This window comes from Lactuca saligna, chromosome 8 (assembly GCF_052625555.1).
Source record: "Lactuca saligna cultivar CGN05327 chromosome 8, ASM5262555v1, whole genome shotgun sequence".
In the NCBI taxonomy this organism is placed as follows: domain Eukaryota; kingdom Viridiplantae; phylum Streptophyta; class Magnoliopsida; order Asterales; family Asteraceae; genus Lactuca; species Lactuca saligna.
In genome coordinates, this window is record NC_136424.1 from 75,324,361 (window position 1) to 75,342,500 (window position 18,140).

Below are 18,140 nucleotides of genomic sequence, written 5' to 3' on the forward strand. Positions count from 1 at the left end.
ATCAAGATGAGAGTTTTTTTTAATCTCGAATGGCTTGCTAAGATGAATATGACTCTGCTGGATCTACAAGCTTAAGCCACTCCCAAGCAACTTCCTAGTGTCCTTCTTCTTCTACTTCACCAAAATGCATTTTCAAGCTCAAATCTCACAAATGTCACTTAGGGTTTCGATCTTAGGGTATAGAGAGATGGAGGCTATTGAATCGAAGGTCCAAGGGTGTCTTAAGTTGTTTAAATAGGGCACAAACCCTAAAAATTAGAGTTTTCCTATGCATTACGTACGCCATGCGTACTCCCATGTACACCCCACGTACGTGGATGAATCCACGATTCAACTTCGGGCCAGTACGCCCCGCGTACTGAGCTAGGGACTAAAATGAGATAAATTTCTACATAAAAGGGTGTTACAAATAACATTATAAAATATTATAAAAAAAGAAATTAAAAAGGTAACATAGTATTTTTCAAGTTTTTCCTTGGTTTTAACCAATTTCAATTGTATAAAGAATTCTTAAAGAATAGTGTATTATCTTAAACTTTAACTTGATTTTTAGGAAATAAGAATTAAGAACCAATTTAACTTAAAAAATAATCAAACATTCTTGTAGATATTAAGGTTAAGGAATGATTTAAGTGGTTGAATTTGAAAAATATATATAAAAAACACTCTTGTAAGAAAATAACATTTTGTATTAATAAAAGAATATGATATGAATTAAAAGCTTAAATAATGAGATATGAATTACACATACATTACTTACATTTTTTGAAAAATAGTATAACAATACTGAAAAAATAACAAAAACATTCTTTAAGAAAAAACTAACAAAAAATGCTTATCTTATAATTAATCAAATAAAAAAGATTGGACCTCCGACAAACATTTCACAAGTTATCTCCTTAAGTTGAAAATCAGTTCATATTTTATATCTTTAATCAATTTATATTTAATTATTTCTAATAATATATATATATATATATATATATATATATATATATATATATATATATATATATATATATATATATATATATATTAATATAAAGTTCTATTTATGCATCATTTGTTTAGTGTCTATGTATATTAACTGTAAATAAATTTAAAAATACTAGAAAACTATTTAAAATAGTTTTTGAAATAATTATTTTATTTAAAATAAAGACAAAATTGCAAAAATGGTCCCCGTGGTTGGTAAATTTATATGCTTTTGGTCCAAAACGAAATGGTGTACCACTGGTCCAAAGTTGGATCTTTCTATCATTTTTGGTCCTATCAACATAAAAAAACTATTATACCCTTATATTTGTTTTTGTTTTTATTTTTTTTTATTTTTTTTATATTTAATCAAATGTTTTTCATTAATTAAAATTGAGAAAAATGCCCTCTCTCTCTCTCCCCTGTGTATCCCATAGAAAAAAGAGAAAAAAAAGGGTCGACGCCCTTATCCACCCAAATTTTTATCATCTTCCTCGCTCTCTTGACGGTTACTACCATTGTCATCCCATGTTACCTGTAAATCAGAAATCAAGGTAGAAGCCCATGAAGTTAGGGTCAAAGTTGTTCCAATTTTTGAAGAGCGCTATAAGTCAAGGTTCAAATTACACAATTTTCCCTTTTTTCTATCATGTTTGTATGTCTCATTCATTCTTCATCTTGATTAACAATTAATCATTCAAGTTCCATATATGATGTGATCTCCTTTTGGATCGTAATCGGTACTATCACCACCATACACCACCAACCTTGAACTCCATTACTGTCATCCTATCATCACCCATTCTAATCATCCATCCTCATCTTCTTCTCCCCTGTTCATCAGCGTGGTCATCACCTCTAACGCCACCTACATCTCACACCACCAGACCACCATAACCCACAATACCCGCAAGCCAACACACATCTCGCATCAAAAAAGATTAAAAAAAAACGAGATTGATTCAGAAGAGAGAAAGAAGAAGGGGTTGTGATCGAGTTTAGTAAAAAAGAAAAAAAATGAAATACACGCCTTAACCTCTTCTTGATTTACCACAAAAATTTGATCAGCACCACCAGACTCACCATCCCAAGCTCCTGCGATCTGAATCGAAAAAGGTGTGGCGAGAATCGAATCAAAACAGAAAAGAAGGGAGAGAGGGTCGTGGTTGTTGTCGATTGAAGCTAGAACAAGAATGAGAGTACTTACGATTGTGAGAGAAGGAGGGGGTGCATTGATTTCAGATCTGAGCTACATGTGATCTGAAAAGTTTGTTGATGAATATAGATGATTTTTTTGGGTGAATGTTTGATCTGAAAAGTTGAGTTCTTTGTGTGTGTGTGTGTGTGTGAGAGAGAGAGAGAATAAGTGGGGTGGTATATATCTTTTGTTTTTTTTTAATTAACGAAATTACAATTCAATTAAAAGAAATAGAAAAAAACAAATTTAAGGGCATATTAATCATTTTAGGTGGTATAGACCAAAATCACAAAAATGCTAACCATAAGGATTAAAATCACACAAAATATCCGAAATTGGACCACTGCTGCACCAACAAACTTTTTTAGACCGAAACCACATAATTTTGATAAGCACATGACCATTTTTGCAATTTTGTCTTAAATAAAAGATTTAAATGTTCACTTTAGAAAAAGATAGAAGCCAAAAGATCTTTTAGAAAAAGATAGAAGCCAAAAGATGTTTGTCAAAACAATTTTAAAATCAACTTTTGGATTTTTGATAGAAGGAAATTCAACTTTTTGAAAAAGTCAGAAAAATCTGACTTTTTGCAACTTTTCCAAAAATAACTTTTAGCATTTAAAAAGCTAAACCAAACACACCTAAATGTCTACTTTCAAACAATACTTTTAAAAAAAGAAATCCAAGATTTTTACATAAAATCACTTGATACTCGTTACAGGTTACACAAATAAAAGCTTTCAGAAACCGTCAAATCTATTCATCACTTTCACTCCGATCCGGATATGCTTTTCTCCTGATAACATTCCAGTATCTTGTAGAATTACAGACGCAATCGCAAAAATCGACATTATGCCCGTTGCAATTCATAAATCCATCTCCGGCGAATCAAATTAGGGTTCCGATGTCACTTAAGTTGTGATTGTCTATGCGAATGGAGTCTCTGCAACAGAGAGTAGAATCATGGATCAGAGACCAAAGAACGAAGCTCTTGAAGGTCACTTGGCCACAACAATGGCCTGTTGCTATGAAATGGCCTTGGATCAAAGGGAGAGAGCACAGGAAACGAATGCAAGAAGAGTATAAGCGTCGGAAGACGCAACTTCACAATCTTTGTATCGCCCTCAAGGCCGATTCTCTTTCGGATTTGCAGGATATACTTTGCTGTATGGTGCTTTCTGAGTGTGTTTACAAGGTGCGTATGTTGCTCTACGTTACCGAGTGTGCTTTTGTGATTTTTGAGTTAATCAATTTCTTTGAACGTTTGTGCATTTTACTTTTGCAATTGGTATGCTCAATCCCATTTCCCTCTTTTCATCCTTTTTGCTGCCTTTGGTTGAACTGGAATCATTGTGAATTCTTGAAATTGATGACATAGGGATACTAATGTACCATAATAACACTTACTATTGTCATTACAGAGACCTGATGCTGAACTGGTTCAAGCTGTGAATAAATTTAAAGCCGACTTTGATGGTCAAGTTGTTTCTTTGGAGCGCATCCAACCATCTTCAGATCACGTCCCTCACAGGTGAGTTATTATTAGAAGTATTTCATTGTTGTGACACCACCTATAAAAATCTTATGTGTGGGCATGTCTGTACAGGTATCTTCTAGCAGAAACAGGAGACACATTATTTGCTTCCTTCATTGGAACCAAGCAATACAAGTACGTGGCAAACTGTTAACATAACATTATGTAGCTCTTATGACTCTTATTTCTAGAGAAACAGTTTTCTTATTGTTTTGGAGTAATTAATAGGGACATGATGGCTGATGCAAATATACTTCAAGGTGCCATATTCCATGATGATGCTTTAGAAGACACTGAAGAAATTATAACAAAAAACTCTCCTCAAGTTGATGGCCAAAAGAAACTCTTTGATGATACTCCAAAGACCCTTGGAGCAAAGCCTCAAGGAGTAACTTCAACTAAACCTGCTGCTCATCGGGTAAAGTAAAGTTGCTGCCTTTTTATCATTCAGACATAATTCAAATCAATGGAAATGTGAGATAACATTTTGAATAATTCTTTAGGGCTTCATGTCACGTGCCAAAGGGATACCTGCTTTGGAGTTATACAAGCTAGCTCAGAAAAAGAAACGAAAACTTGTTCTCTGTGGACATTCACTTGGTGGAGCAGTAAGTTTGGATTCTCCCTGGTCTTTCTTATTCAAATATTAAAATTTTTCCTTTTTTTTTTCTTCCCCTTAGGTTGCTGTTTTATCTACCCTAGCTATCTTGAGGGTGATTGCAGCTGCTTCTTCATCAAAAGAACATGAAAAAGTTCATGTAAAGTGCATCACATTTTCCCAGCCTCCAGTTGGCAATGCTGCTTTAAGAGAGTAGGTCTTATCATCTTAATGTTGGTGTATGTGTTATGTCATATAAGTTATAACTACCGACATACAATTATACAAACAATCTTCTGTTTCAGTTATGTTAATGAGAAAGGGTGGCAGCAATACTTCAAGACTTACTGCATTCCAGAGGATCTTGTCCCCCGTATATTATCCCCTGCATACTTCCATCACTACAATGCACACTCCTATGTTCCTCCAGTTGAGAGACAAAAGGCAAAAGTTAAGGAGGATGAAAAAGAGCAGTTAGTGTTGGGTTTAGGACCTGTACATAACTCTTTCTGGAGACTTTCCAGACTTGTACCTTTAGATGCTGTGAGAAGACAACTTAATAAATACACTGTCAATACATTTGGTTCTTCTGTGAATTCTCCCACTGATTCCAACTTAACATCTTCAATCCAAGACACTGAAGATGCTCCACAGTCTCTTGAGATTGAAGAGGATTCTGATGGCATTTCCCTCAAACCATATCCCACCACAGATAAAGGAGATCCATATGAAACAATAAAAGATAAATCATCTAATAAACGTAAGGCTTGGCATAGAGTACCTGCTTTGCCTTCATATGTCCCATTTGGACAGGTAAATTCTACATCTAATTGCAACAAATTATTATATATTATTTGATCTAATGAAGATTGTCTGTTTTTCATAGCTTTATCTTTTGGGTAATTCATCTGTGGAGTCTTTATCCGGTGCAGAGTACTCCAAGTTGACATCGGTAAGATTTATATTCTGTTAACATTTGGTACTATGTTAAAAATCCCTTTTCTTGAATTTCTCATTTTGTTTGCTTTGTTTTGGCAAAGACATATTCAGGTTAAGTCCATAATTGCTGAAATAAGGGAAAGACTTCAGTCTCATTCCATGAAATCATATAGATCCAGATTCCAAAGGTACCCATATCTTTCAAACTAGTGTTGAACACAAAAACCAACATATGGTTAATGGTTTATGGTTACAAATTACAATCTTTTCTTTAATAGAATCTACAACGATTGCATGAGAGATAGCTCTTCATCCTTCTTGGGAATGGATCAACAACAACAATTTCCTCAATTACAAAAATGGCTTGGTATTTCACTTGCAAACACTGTTGAGCTTGGACACATAGTGGAGTCTCCTATTATATGCACTGCCACCTCTATTGTCCCCCTTGGATGGAATGGTGTTCCTGGTGAAAAAAACATTGAGCCTATCAAAGTAGACATTACTGGTGTTGATTTGCACCTATGTACCCTAGTTCAAGCCCGTGTCAATGGGAACTGGTATTATTCTTTTCCAATTCTTTTCACATTTTAATTTTGTAAGTCTACTGTTATTTCATCTTTTTAAAAGTATAATATTATGAATATACACAACAGGTGTGCAACAAGTGTTGAAGCTTTCCCTTCTGGGCCGAATAATAATAATAATAATAATCATTCGGATGATGGAGTCAAGTCAGGGATGCAAAAGATTAGGGTTTTAGTTGGGAGACCTTTGAAACGACCTCCAAAGCATCAAATAACAACAGATTCATTAATTTCAGCTTTTCCTTCTATGGATTTGAACCCTGTTGATCAATTTGGGAAATTTATGTGCCCTGAAGGTCTAAGTGACTTTGTTGTGTTTTGTACAACTGATTTCTCTACCATCTCCAAAGAGGTTCATGTTCGCACGCGTAGGGTCCGCTTGGTTGGCCTTGAGGTATTTTACTAATATGTCCGAAAATTTAATCTCGTTATTTACCATGAATTACAGAAATGGTCCCTGTGCTTTTTGATATGAAACATTGAAATAAGGGCCAAAAATGGAAAGGGTTTTAATTTTTTTTTACTAATAAAATCAAAAGGCATAGGGACCGATTCTGTAATTTACTCCATCGTTTATTATTTTGTCTAACAAGCCCTGAGTGGTGGGTTGTGTAGGGTGCTGGCAAAACATCACTTTTAAAGGCAATATTAGATCAAGGAAGGGCAAATATGTCAACCAATGTTGAAAATTTTCCCATGGATGTTGATGTTAAAGAAGGCTTTGCAGGTGGTTTATGCTTTACAGACTCTGCAGGAGTAGATTTACAGGTGCGTATATATGTTTTTTAATAAAAGAATTGGAGTTCAAGATTCCATTCCATGGACATAAACGCCCTCCTCCTTATCATGGAAAACAGTCCTTGTTTGATATTTTTGACATATGATACAGGATCTGAACAAGGAAGCAGCTCGTTTCAAAAAGGAATTATGGATGGGGATTCGTGACATGAACACAAAAACCGATTTAATCATTTTAGTCCACAATCTATCACATAAAATCCCATGGTATACACTACAATCAAACACATCAACACGCCAACCATCCCTCTCATTTCTATTAGATGAAGCCAAAGCACTTGGAATCCCATGGGTCCTTGCAATAACAAATAAATTTTCTGTAAGTGCTCACCAACAAAAGCCAGCAGTTGAAGCTGTTCTTGACGCGTATCAAGCAACTCCAACCACAACTGAAGTCATTAATTCATGTCCATACGTTATGCCAACTCCCGCAACTGAAGAAATTACAGATCCTGATGTGAAATTGGCTTCTCATAAGTTCATTGCGGGTCCCATTAGTTTAGTCAGACGCTCGTTTCAGAAGAAAAGTATGATTCTTCCTGTAGAGGGTGTCAGTGCCCTTTGTCAGCTTGTACATCGTGTCCTTCGTAACCATGAGGAGGTTGCTTTGGAGGTAACTTTTCTATGATTATTTTTACTTGAAAACTCAGATTCTGTTATTGAAATGTGGTTTCTATTTTTGGAAGGAACTTGCAAAAGAGAGGCTTATGGTGGAATTATCGAAAGGGAGAGAATCAGGAGCTGATGGGAGTCGAGAGGCAATGGCAAAGGCAAACTCATTGACAGCTGCAGCTGTTGGTGCTTCTGTTGGGGCGGGTGTTGGCCTTGTCATGGCCATTGTTATGGGGGCTGCTTCTGCATTGAGGAAACCTTGATAGATCCATTGTTATGGTTAGATTTTTGGTGGTGGATGAATCATGAATCATAAGTTGTAGATTGTATTTGTGTGGGAGTTAGGTGGGAGAGTTGAGAACATACATTTATTTATTTTATTTCTAGTTCATTATTATGTCGAAGCTTATTAAATGTTTTAAGCTATAATCCAAGTATCCAACCCTATATGTGCTTTAGGAATACAACATCTTGTGTGACGTAAATTCATACAAAAGAAACAAAATCCAAATAGAAATTATAATGTTGGCTCATCACGACAAAAACAGGGCTTCACTTGACACTCAAGAACTCACCGAGAACAACAGGAAGAACGGCTGGTGGAGCCATTGATGAGGCTGACACTGTTAGAAGACAATTCAGCCTTGTAGGAATCCGAGTTCAGAACCTTCCTTCTGCTATTGTTGTAGATAGCACGGATAACAATCTGGAAAGCCTCTTTCACGTTTGTAGAATCAAGCGCAGATGTCTCAATGAAGAACATTCCTTCCTCTTCTGCAAGTCTTTTACCTTCTTCGACACTCACGTCCCTAATATTCTCCAAATCACTCTTGTTCCCAACCAGCATTCTTGCTGTCGTTGTATCACAGTGAGCTGTAACATTTAACATTTAAGATTCAAAGTTACCTCGATACCCGAAAAACCAGTTCACTATAGATAGTTTGATCAGTATGCAGGATGTTCAGGCAGTCTTAAATTTTGCAGATAAGTTTTCATTTAGTCTCATTCAGTCACGGATATGTTAAATCGGTTTGCAATTTTGATGAAAAATGATGAAGATTTAAGTAAACCCTAACAATTGTATTTGAATGAACGCCGATGAAACAGTTCAGCTCAGTATTCGGCGCCATTGAAATTGACTAAAATTTTGAACAGATTAGCAAACAGAAATGAAGTGAAAACTTACTGTTGAGTTCATCAAGCCACCGTTTAATACTCTCAAAAGTAGTACGACGACTGATGTCATAAACAATAAGTGCACCGACGGCGCCGCGATAGTAGGCGGAGGTGACGGCGCGGAAGCGCTCTTGACCGGCGGTGTCCCAGACTTGGGCTTTGACTTCCTTGCCGTCGATATCCACCACTTGCGTCTGAAATTCCACACCGATTGTGGCCTTGGAGTGCAGATCAAACTCGTCTCTAGCGAACCGCGACAATAAGTTGGATTTGCCGACTGCAGAGTCACCTATCACCACTATCTTGAAAAGGTACTCTTCTCCACCTACACCTTCCTCCATTTTCTTGCCTGAATTCTAGAGAGAGGTGTTTTGAGTTATGACAATGGCGTTGACGATGGTGGACTTTTATCCGTTATCGTTGGCCTTGGGAGTGAAGTAGCAGAGAAAAATGCAATGCGTGATTTACGGATTTTTTTACAAAATATTCTTTTTACATTTATATAATAATCGTGAGGTCAAGATTAATCCGATCTTTTTTTTGCTTCGGACTTTATCCCATGATAGAAAGAGTTTGGTCTGAAACGGTCATTTTACAAAATGCAAAAAAAAGACAGTGAGATAACTAACTTTTGTTTGTTTTTTTAGAGTAACTATTTGTTGTTTTTTTAGAGCAACTAAATTTATAATTGAAATTATTCAAAAAAATATAATATTATATTTTTTTATAGTAGGTTTTGTGGGATTCCAAAGTTTTTTTTCGATTAAACATGAGTTTTCTGGTCACCTTCTCTAATAAAACATGAATTTTCCCGCTATCTAAGTTCTTGAAGGTGGAAGCCAGATTTCTCTTTCTAGAAAGAATAATTCAAGAACTCAATATTTAAAACTCAAGAAGATGGAAGTAGATCTGCAAAACAATTTTGTGCCTTTGTTCTCTCTTTCTTCTCTTTTCCAGTTACATTCTTTCTGTCTTCTCTTTTGAGAACTCAAGATTCATCCCCAATTCCCCATAACTCTAGATCTCAAAACCAATTAAAGAAACATATATGAAAATCGATTCCATTAGAGTTCATCAAAATACATACCAAGAACACTAAGTGTTCATCATGTTCATCTAAGTTCATTAGAATAAAAACACACATACACACATAGTGTGTCTAATTTCTTTGTTCATCAAAGTCTAGATGCGTTTCGAGATCAAAATTCTTTGTCTGTTAGAGTCAACATATGATTTCTAGGATTTTAGGAACGTGTTCATCCCTTCAAACGATTGTGATTTCAAAAACATGAGTTATCCCTTTCAAACGATTACAATTTAACGATTTATAAGGTTTATGGGTTTACAAGAACGTGTTTAGAAGACCCTTCAATTTCAATGTGGGTATTCAAGATACCCGGAAAATTCAAAGTTGGCTGGAGAGATGACCAAGAATTTCAAAGATAGCCGAAAAACTCATGTTTGGAGAAGAAGACGTTGAAAATCAACAAAATTGACTTTACTCGGTCATACTGATATATTCGAAGAATTTCAAAAAGTTCAATACTAGATCAAACACAAAGAATTTCAAAAGTTCAGTAGTAGAGCAAACACAAAATAAATTTAACAATTAACAATCTACAAAAATAAAAAATTGATTCCTTTATTAAATTACTAGCTTTTAGTCTGAACAAGTTCATATTATTATCTAATTTTTCACCATTTATTTTAGAAAACATTTTTTTTTATAAATCAAACAAATTTTACGTTTAACTTAATCTATGGTTAATTAGAATTTTATAATTAATTAATTATAGACTAAATTACATAAATGGTACCTCTGTTTTACCAAAAGTTACAAACTCAATCATTGCTATTTTTTTAATAAACATGGTCCATATGATTTTCAAAACTTGCATGAATGTTCATTTTTACTAACATTGTTAGTTTTCATCCGTTAGTATGTTTTTTGGTAGCGGATAGTAAGTTTGTGATAATGGGTAAATCATAAGGATCATTTATGTAATTTTTTCTATATTTTATGTTTATAAGTTTATGGTTTTTCCACTATTTTACTTTTTAGGGGTAAATTACACCAATCGTCTCTCATGCAAAACGTGTTTAATTTATATTTCAAAAATTAACTTGGACATTCCCTTATATGGTAGAAATGTACACACTTCATCTATTGTTAGTTTAAATTTGCATATTTTATCCCTTGTGATACATAAAATGACTAAAATGCCCTTTGTAATTTCTTTTTCATTTATTTTTAACATTTACGTTCTTTTTAATTATTAATAAATATTTTAACTAAGATTATGGGTCCACGTAACTACCACCATCACTTGAAATCTACACCACCACCACAAACTTGCACAACTACCATCAGAAATCTACCAACGCCTTGTACCACTAGTTCAAAACTCAAGACCAACACCCCGCTTTCATCAAGCCACATGTTTCACCTCCTCTTTATACCATATGTTCAAAGCTTAATACCACTACCGCCACCTTCCTGTACAAACACCAACATACCAAAAAAAACCCATTCGAACACCAATTGTCATCACTCCATCATCAGTAATGGAAAAACCCACCTCCACCCTTAAACACCAAATTTGCCACCTCCATTGCTATCAACTACCACCGGCTAACAAAATTAAAACAAAAATCTGATGTAACAATCTTAGAAAAACCACAAAACCTAAATCTACTTAGAATTATGGCAAAATTAGTTTGATTAAATCCAAAATCCAAAATCATTTTGCCAGAGATGTTTAGGTTTATTAAGACCGCCATAGTCGAGTATTTCGATGAGCGCTACACAGCCCTTGCAGAAATGGTTTCCGCAATAGCTGCATCAACTATAATGGCGGCAGGGGGAGGAGCTAGTCGGGCTTTTCAGTACAGGGACTTCGATAACATGAAGCCCCCTACTTTTTATGAGACTCAGGACCCCATCAAAGCCATGAGGTGGGTTTCTGACGTGGAAGGGTGCTTCTTTACATGTTCATGTCCTACTGACCAGAAAGTTAGATGTGCCCTGAACCTGCTGAGGTTCGGGGCAAAGGACTGGTCGAGGTTAACGACTGGGCCGTACATGGATGATTAGAGAGCTGTAGTTACTTAGGAGCAGTTCGGGGATATGTTCCGCGCTCGTTACATTCCACGGGTTGAGCGGGAACGATTAGCTCTGGAGTTTTTGGGATTCAGACATGATGGTGAGTCGGTGACGGAGATCACCCACATGTTCACAGAGAGGGCGATGTTCTGCCTAAAGTTTACCTCTAAGTAGGCTCAGATGACACGTTATCTGAGCATGCTCAAGACTGACATCTATCGGTTTGTTTCTATCCATCAGTGTGATACTTTGCAGAGTTACAGGATGCCGCTAGGGCGGCGTGATTTGGAGATTGAGCTGCAGTTGAGGGAGCAGAGGTAGGCCCCGACACAGTCACAGCCGGTGTCGAAGCGGTCTAAGACCGCTGATTCTAGGACCGGGGGTCAGCAGGGCCGCACTTGTGGAAAGTGCGACAAGGTTCATTCCGGGGTTTGTTGAGCAGGTAGCGGGTGCCACTAGTGTGGCAAGGAGGGGAATTATGCGAAGGATTGTCGCCATCCCGTCTCGGTTCCAAGTATAAGGCTATGTTACCACTGTGATCAGGTTGGCCACTTGAAGGCCAACTGTCCGTTACTCGCCGCCAAGCCGGCATAGGCTCCCCCGCTAGCTACATTGCGGATTATAGATGGGAGACCGATTAGAGCAGAGCCTCCGAGGGCTCAGGGACGTGCCTTCCAGCTTACAACAGAGGAGGCCAAGGCAGCACCAGATGTAGTTGCTTGTATGCTTCTATTCCTTATCTTACTGATTATATATGTTTTATGCTTATCTGTTTGTACCTGTGATTAGGTACGTTTTTAGTGAACTCCTTGAATGCATTAGTCTTATTTGACTCGGGGGCGAGTCGATCATTTGTATCCCAGATATTTAGTAGGGAGTTCAGTGTGTTAGTAGGAGAGCCAGAGTGTCTGTTGTGAGTCTTTATCGCCAACGAACACGGGGTTTCTGCTTCTTCAGTTTATCGAGGATGTGAGTTGGAGATCTTCAGGGTGTCTTTCCCGATCGACTTGATTATGATTTTCCATGGGGGATGTGTGTGTGATTGTGGGTATGGACTAGCTTAGTCGTTTTAGTGCCATGATCGACTGCGAGGGTCAGTGGGTAGTGGTTCGAACCCCAGGTGAGGGAGAACTGATTATCTATGGCGAGGGTACCAGATTGGGATCAGGGTTTTGCTCAGCTGCCAGGGCTTGGAAGTATATTCAACACGGGTGTACGGGTTATCTAGCATATGTGGTAGATAGGCAGGTCAAGGATCAGATTTCAGTTTCAGAAGTTCTAGTGGTCAGGGAGTTTGCTGATGTATTTTTGGAGGAGTTACCCGGAGTGCCTCCGGAGAGGCAGGTCGAGTTTAGGATCGGCCTAGTGCCCGATGCGGCCCCTATCGCCAAGGCGCCATACCAGTTGGCGCCACCAGAGATACATGAGTTGTCATCAAAACTGCTAGAATTGTTGGGCAAGCAGTTCATCCATCCGAGCAGTTCCCAATGTGGAGCACCGATTCTCTTCACCAGGAAGAAGGATGGTTCACACCGGATGTGTATTGATTACCATGAGTTGAACAAGTTGACGGTGAAGAGCTGCTATCCACTCTCGAGGATAGATGATCTTTTTGATCAGTTGTAGGGGGCATCTTGGTTCTCTAAGATAGACCTGAGGTCCAGGTACCATCACGTCAGGGTTAGGGAGGAAGATGTGGAGAAGACCGCGTTCCAAACTCATTATGGACACTACGAGTTCGTGGTGATGCCGTTTGGGCTCACCAACGCGTCTGCAATATTTATGGACCTGATGAATCGGGTTTGTAGATCGATGCTTGATCACTCAGTAATCGTATTCATAGACGATATCTTGGTATACTCCAAGACCCAAGAGCAGCATAGGGAGCACCTTCGGGTTTTATTGGGAGTTTTTAGACGGGAACATATTTATGAAAAGTTCTCGAAGTGCGAGTTTTGGTTACGAGAGGTTCGGTTCCTTGGACACCTCGTTAACCAGGAGGGGATTTTGGTCGATCCGGCTAAAATCGAGGCAGTTATGTAGTGGGAGGTTCCGAAATCTCCGTATATCAGGAGCTTTCTAGGATTGGCAGGGTACTACCGGAGATTCAAACATGACTTCTCCAAGATTGCAGTACCCTTCACTCGTCTGACGAGGAAGGTTGTAGATTTATGGTGGGGCCCCGAGCAGCAGAGGGCGTTTAAGACCCTCTGACAGAGACTATGTGAGGCTCCAGTCTTGATTCTCATGGAGGGAGTTGATGATTTTGTAGTGTTCTGTGATGCATGCATCACGGGACTGGGAGCGGTACTCATGCAGAGAAGACAGGTGATAGCCTACGCATCGCGGTAGCTGAAGCCACATGAGATGAGATACCCTATTCATGATTTGGATTTGGGAGCGGTGGTATTCGATATCAAGATTTGGAGACATTATCTCTATGGGGTCCGTTGTACCATATACATGGATCACAAGAGCCTGAGACACATCATGAATCAACCGAACCTGAACATGAGGCATCATAGGTGACTGCATGTAGTCAAGGACTACGACTGTGAGATCCTTTGCCACCCAGGTAAAGCAAACGTGGTTTCAGACACTCTGAATTGCAAGTTAGCTGGGTCTTCCACTCCAACGATATGTATGAAGATATCAGTGGATTCTCCACTTGTGAGTTTGATTAGAGAAGATCAAGATGAGGGTATGCGTCAGGGGAATTGGAAGCTTGAGAAGATTAGGGGTTAGAACACCCAGTTTGTGCAGGATAGCTGAGGGCTATTGACCCGCTACGTTTGGGTCTGGGTTCTGATGTCTGGTGGGGTCAGAAAAATTGTATTGGAAGAGACTCTTAAGTCTCGTTTCTCTATTCACCCGGGGCACCAAGATGTACCGTGATTTGCGTTAGGCATGAAGAGGGATATCGTATGGTACATTGAGAGGTGATTGACCTGTCGGATGGTCAAGTCTGAGCATCAGAGGCTGCATGGTCAGCTACAGCCCCTGGAGATTCCCTTGTGGAAGTGGGAACAGATCATGATGGATTTCATCACCAAGCTTCCGAGAACGATGAGGGGCTTTGACGCTATTTGGGTCATCATGGATCGATAGACCAAGAGCGCACACTTCTTAGCGATACAAGAGAGTTCATCGCCCTAAAAGCTAGCCGACTTATATATCCGTGAGATCGTTGTCTGCCATGAGGTATCGGTCTCTATTGTTTCAGACCGTGATGTTCGGTTCAGCTCCCGTTTCTGGCAGAAGTTCCACGGGGAATTAGGCACTCATATGCAATTCATTATAGCTTACCATCCATAGGTTGATGGCTAGAGTGAGCAGACCATACAAACTCTCGAGGATATGCTGAGAGCATGTGTTATTTAGTTCGGTGGGAGCTGGGACTCTTACCTACCTCTTGCAGAGTTCTCCTACAATAACAACTTTCATTCTAGCATTGGCACTCCGCCTTATGAGTTGTTGTATGGACGTAGATGTCGTACCCCAGTCTGTTGGGGGGAGGTCGGCCACATGGTGATGGGTCGGACCGAGTTAGTCCTACAGACTACCGAGAGGATTCAACAGATCAGGCAGCGGTTGCAGACCTCATAATGTCGGCAGAAGATTTACGCTGACCGATGCCGCTTTGAGTTGGAGTTTCAGGTCGGTGACATGGTGCTCTTGAAGGTCTCGCCTCGGAAGGGTGTGATCCGCTTCAAGAAGAGGGGGAAGTTGGGTCCCCGATACATCATACCGTTCAGGATCATTTGCAGTGTTAGAAAGATGACATATATACTAGAGCTACGATAGGAGCTTAGTCAGATCCACAACAATTTCCATGTGTTATAGTTGCAAAAGTGCGTATTAGATGAGGCGGCAGTAGTGTCCTTGGAGGACATACAGGTCGACGAGCGCCTGAATTACTTAGAGAGGCCAGTGGCCACACAGGAGAGGAAAATGAAGGTTCTACGAAACAAGGAGGCGCCTTTGGTAAAGTTACAATGGGAACACCGAAGAGGGTCTGAGTGGACTTGGGAGCAAGAGGCTGAGATGCAGGAGCATTATCCGGAGTTTTTCACCACATTAGACTTTGAGGATGAAGTCTAGTTCAAGTGGGGGAGAATTGTAACACCTCGACTCTCAGGTATAAACTTTTCAGTCTTATATTTCCATTTTTAAAGGTCGACTCGACGAGTTGAATGCCTGACTTGTCGAGTAGGAACGTATCGTGTTTGAAGTGACCAACTCGACGAGTTGGAGGACATGACTTGACAAGTTGGAACTGGAGGATGAAACACTAATTTATGGGGTTTTGCACCCTATTTAAAGGGTCATTGGCCTTCATTAGCCTCCCTTACAGCCCCCTTTGAGCTCAGAAACCCAAAATCGTGTTTTCTCTCCATATTTGTATGTTTTTAAGCTTGGAAGGTGGATCTTGGTGAAAGAGCTTGAAGATCAAGAAGCTTAGAGAAAGGAACAATTGAAGTTCTGAACTCTACTCCATTTTTAGCATCACTCGAAGGTAACAAGTCGTTACCTTTAGCTCCTTTCTAGCTAGATCTCATCATGCTTGATATTAGGGGCATTTTAGCATGATTGGTGATTCATTTCCGGTATTGAGCATGATGTGAAGTTGCAACTTCAGATCTAGGCTCATCTTGGTCCTTATAATCATAAAGCTCCAGCCTTTAGCAAGATAATGCCTTTTCCCCACCTAGAACTTCTTCTTTAACATGATTTTGGCCTTAACACCTTGCATGTACGTAAAGTTTGCAACTTTACACAGGAAGTATGCCTTAGGAGCTTAGATCTGCAATATGGAGCTTTAGGATGGCTTAAAATCATCTAAATGGAGAAATGACTGAAGGGACTCGGCAAGTCCGATGAAGATTAGCCATTGAAGGTTCTGCATGAACTCGGCGAGTCTGCAAGACGAATCGACGAGTCAGTTAGGGTTTTCTCGACTGGTGAACACGCATGGACTCGACGAGTTGTCTGGAAACTCGACGAGTCAATTGAGGGATTTCACGACTTCTCGAGTTTTGGAAGGACTCGACGAGTCAGTGAGCTGCACTCGACGAGTAGGGTCAACATGGACTGTTGAACTTGAACGTTGACCTTGAATTTGACCAAGGGTTGACTAGTTTGACTTCTAGGGGTATTTTGGTAAATTGGAAATTTATGGAATGGTTTTATGGTAAATATAGGTGGTGGATTCGTGGTTGTGATTTGAGAGTTTGAGCTTATCACTTCAGTTCGACAGTTGTGAGGTGAGTTATCATCACCAAGGTTTTAAATAACGTAAGGTGTGACTTGGCGACAATGTCAAGCCTCAAGCTTTTCCGAGCCTTGGCGAGTCATAACGTTCGTAAGGCGTGACTTAAGGCGGAAATTTTCTATATAATTAATATTTTTATATGTATTTTCAGTTATTATTCATTTTTATACACAGATATGAGTTAAGGCAGCGTTTCGGCAAAGCTTGGCGGCAGGTGCAAGCCTTGGAGTCGTGGCGTGCCATGGCGGAGCCATGGAGAGCTTTTTAGAACCTTGATCATCACTATACTAAGGGGTCTAAGGCACCAATGCCGGCCCATTGGATCTAATATCCTAGTAGTTGGTGATATGTTGAGTATGAGTTAGTTATGCATGCTAGTTGCTATGCTAGTTTGATAGATATGTAGGACTACCTGTGTTACTATCTGATTATATGTATCTGCATTAGTTATGTTATATGTCGACATGTTATGTGGGATGGGTTGAGGTTGTACTGCTCCGTGCGGTAGCCAACAAACCCTAGAATATTCTAGATATGAGTTGAAGGACGGGCAGGGCATGTCAGACTCATACCAAGGACTTATGAGCATTTTAGATACGAGTTGAGGGCCTGACAGGGCATGCCGGACTCGTACTGTGGGCTCAGGAGCATACCAGATACAAGCTGAGGAATGGGAAGGGCATACCAGACTCATACTGTGGGCTCAGTGGCAAGCCAGATGTGAGCTGTGGGCCTGGAAGGCAAGCCAGACTCACATTGTGGGCCTAGGGGTAATCCAGCCTATAAAGCTGTGGACCCATTACATGTTGTTATTTGTATATGTGCTATTTGTTGTGTATCGGTATTTTGGGGGAACTCACTAAGCTTTGGGCTTACAATTTCAGTTTTGGTTTCAGGTACCTCAGATGATCACGGGAAGACAAAGGCGTGATCGTCCAACTCCTCACATTTATGACTTTGTTTCTGGGATACTCTGATATTATACTATTTTGAAATCAAGTTTTGTAATATTCAATGGTTTTGAAATGTTTTAAAATTTTTAAATTTGGCATGAATTTTATGGATGTTACAATACTATTTGTTATTCTTTATATACAGAAATCAACATATGTTTGATATACATTCTATTAACTTTGTTTTTTCATGTATAAATATTAAATCACAATTTGTAGAATTATGAGCAAGATTAAATAATTGTGTGGATATGTGTGTTTGCTGATAAAAAAAAAAACTATATAAATATATTCTTGCGCAACACACATGTATTCTTCTAATTAATTTTATATAAAACGCATACGCTTAGGATTTTTATGATTCAAAACCAATTTTTTTTTTCTAAAGAAAACCT

At 39.0% G+C, this 18,140-nt stretch overlaps 2 protein-coding genes across 2 annotated transcripts; one reads left to right on the top strand and one right to left on the bottom strand.

Annotated features, from left to right (window-relative positions):
* Window positions 1-2,880: 2,880 nt before the first annotated feature.
* Window positions 2,881-7,683, top strand: LOC145008534 (lipase class 3 family protein). Its single transcript, XM_078967121.1, has 14 exons — window positions 2,881-3,368; window positions 3,595-3,704; window positions 3,780-3,842; window positions 3,936-4,125; window positions 4,211-4,315; window positions 4,388-4,518; window positions 4,611-5,118; window positions 5,192-5,257; window positions 5,356-5,432; window positions 5,523-5,804; window positions 5,901-6,225; window positions 6,447-6,599; window positions 6,721-7,242; window positions 7,316-7,683. Exons 1-14 carry the CDS (start codon window positions 3,102-3,104, stop codon window positions 7,502-7,504), a joined length of 2,988 nt encoding a protein of 995 aa, XP_078823247.1. The 5' UTR covers window positions 2,881-3,101; the 3' UTR covers window positions 7,505-7,683.
* A 37-nt stretch (window positions 7,684-7,720) lies between these two features.
* RABA5B (RAB GTPase homolog A5B) lies at window positions 7,721-8,776 on the bottom strand. Its single transcript, XM_078967122.1, has 2 exons — window positions 8,428-8,776; window positions 7,721-8,114 (listed from the first exon to the last, which is right to left on the bottom strand). Exons 1-2 carry the CDS (start codon window positions 8,756-8,758, stop codon window positions 7,813-7,815), a joined length of 633 nt encoding a protein of 210 aa, XP_078823248.1. The 5' UTR covers window positions 8,759-8,776; the 3' UTR covers window positions 7,721-7,812.
* Between the last annotated feature and the right edge of the window lie 9,364 nt (window positions 8,777-18,140).

Excerpts from the sequence above, each read along its gene's own strand:
- LOC145008534 (XM_078967121.1), top strand. The coding sequence starts at position 3,102 with ATGCGAATGGAGTCTCTGCAACAGAGAGTAGAATCATGGATCAGAGAC. Across the intron at positions 6,226-6,446 it reads TCCGCTTGGTTGGCCTTGAG|GGTGCTGGCAAAACATCACT; the intron begins GTATTTTACTAA and ends TGGGTTGTGTAG. Across the intron at positions 7,243-7,315 it reads ATGAGGAGGTTGCTTTGGAG|GAACTTGCAAAAGAGAGGCT; the intron begins GTAACTTTTCTA and ends TATTTTTGGAAG.
- RABA5B (XM_078967122.1), bottom strand. The coding sequence starts at position 8,758 with ATGGAGGAAGGTGTAGGTGGAGAAGAGTACCTTTTCAAGATAGTGGTG. Across the intron at positions 8,115-8,427 it reads GTGGCTTGATGAACTCAACA|CTCACTGTGATACAACGACA; the intron begins GTAAGTTTTCAC and ends TAAATGTTACAG.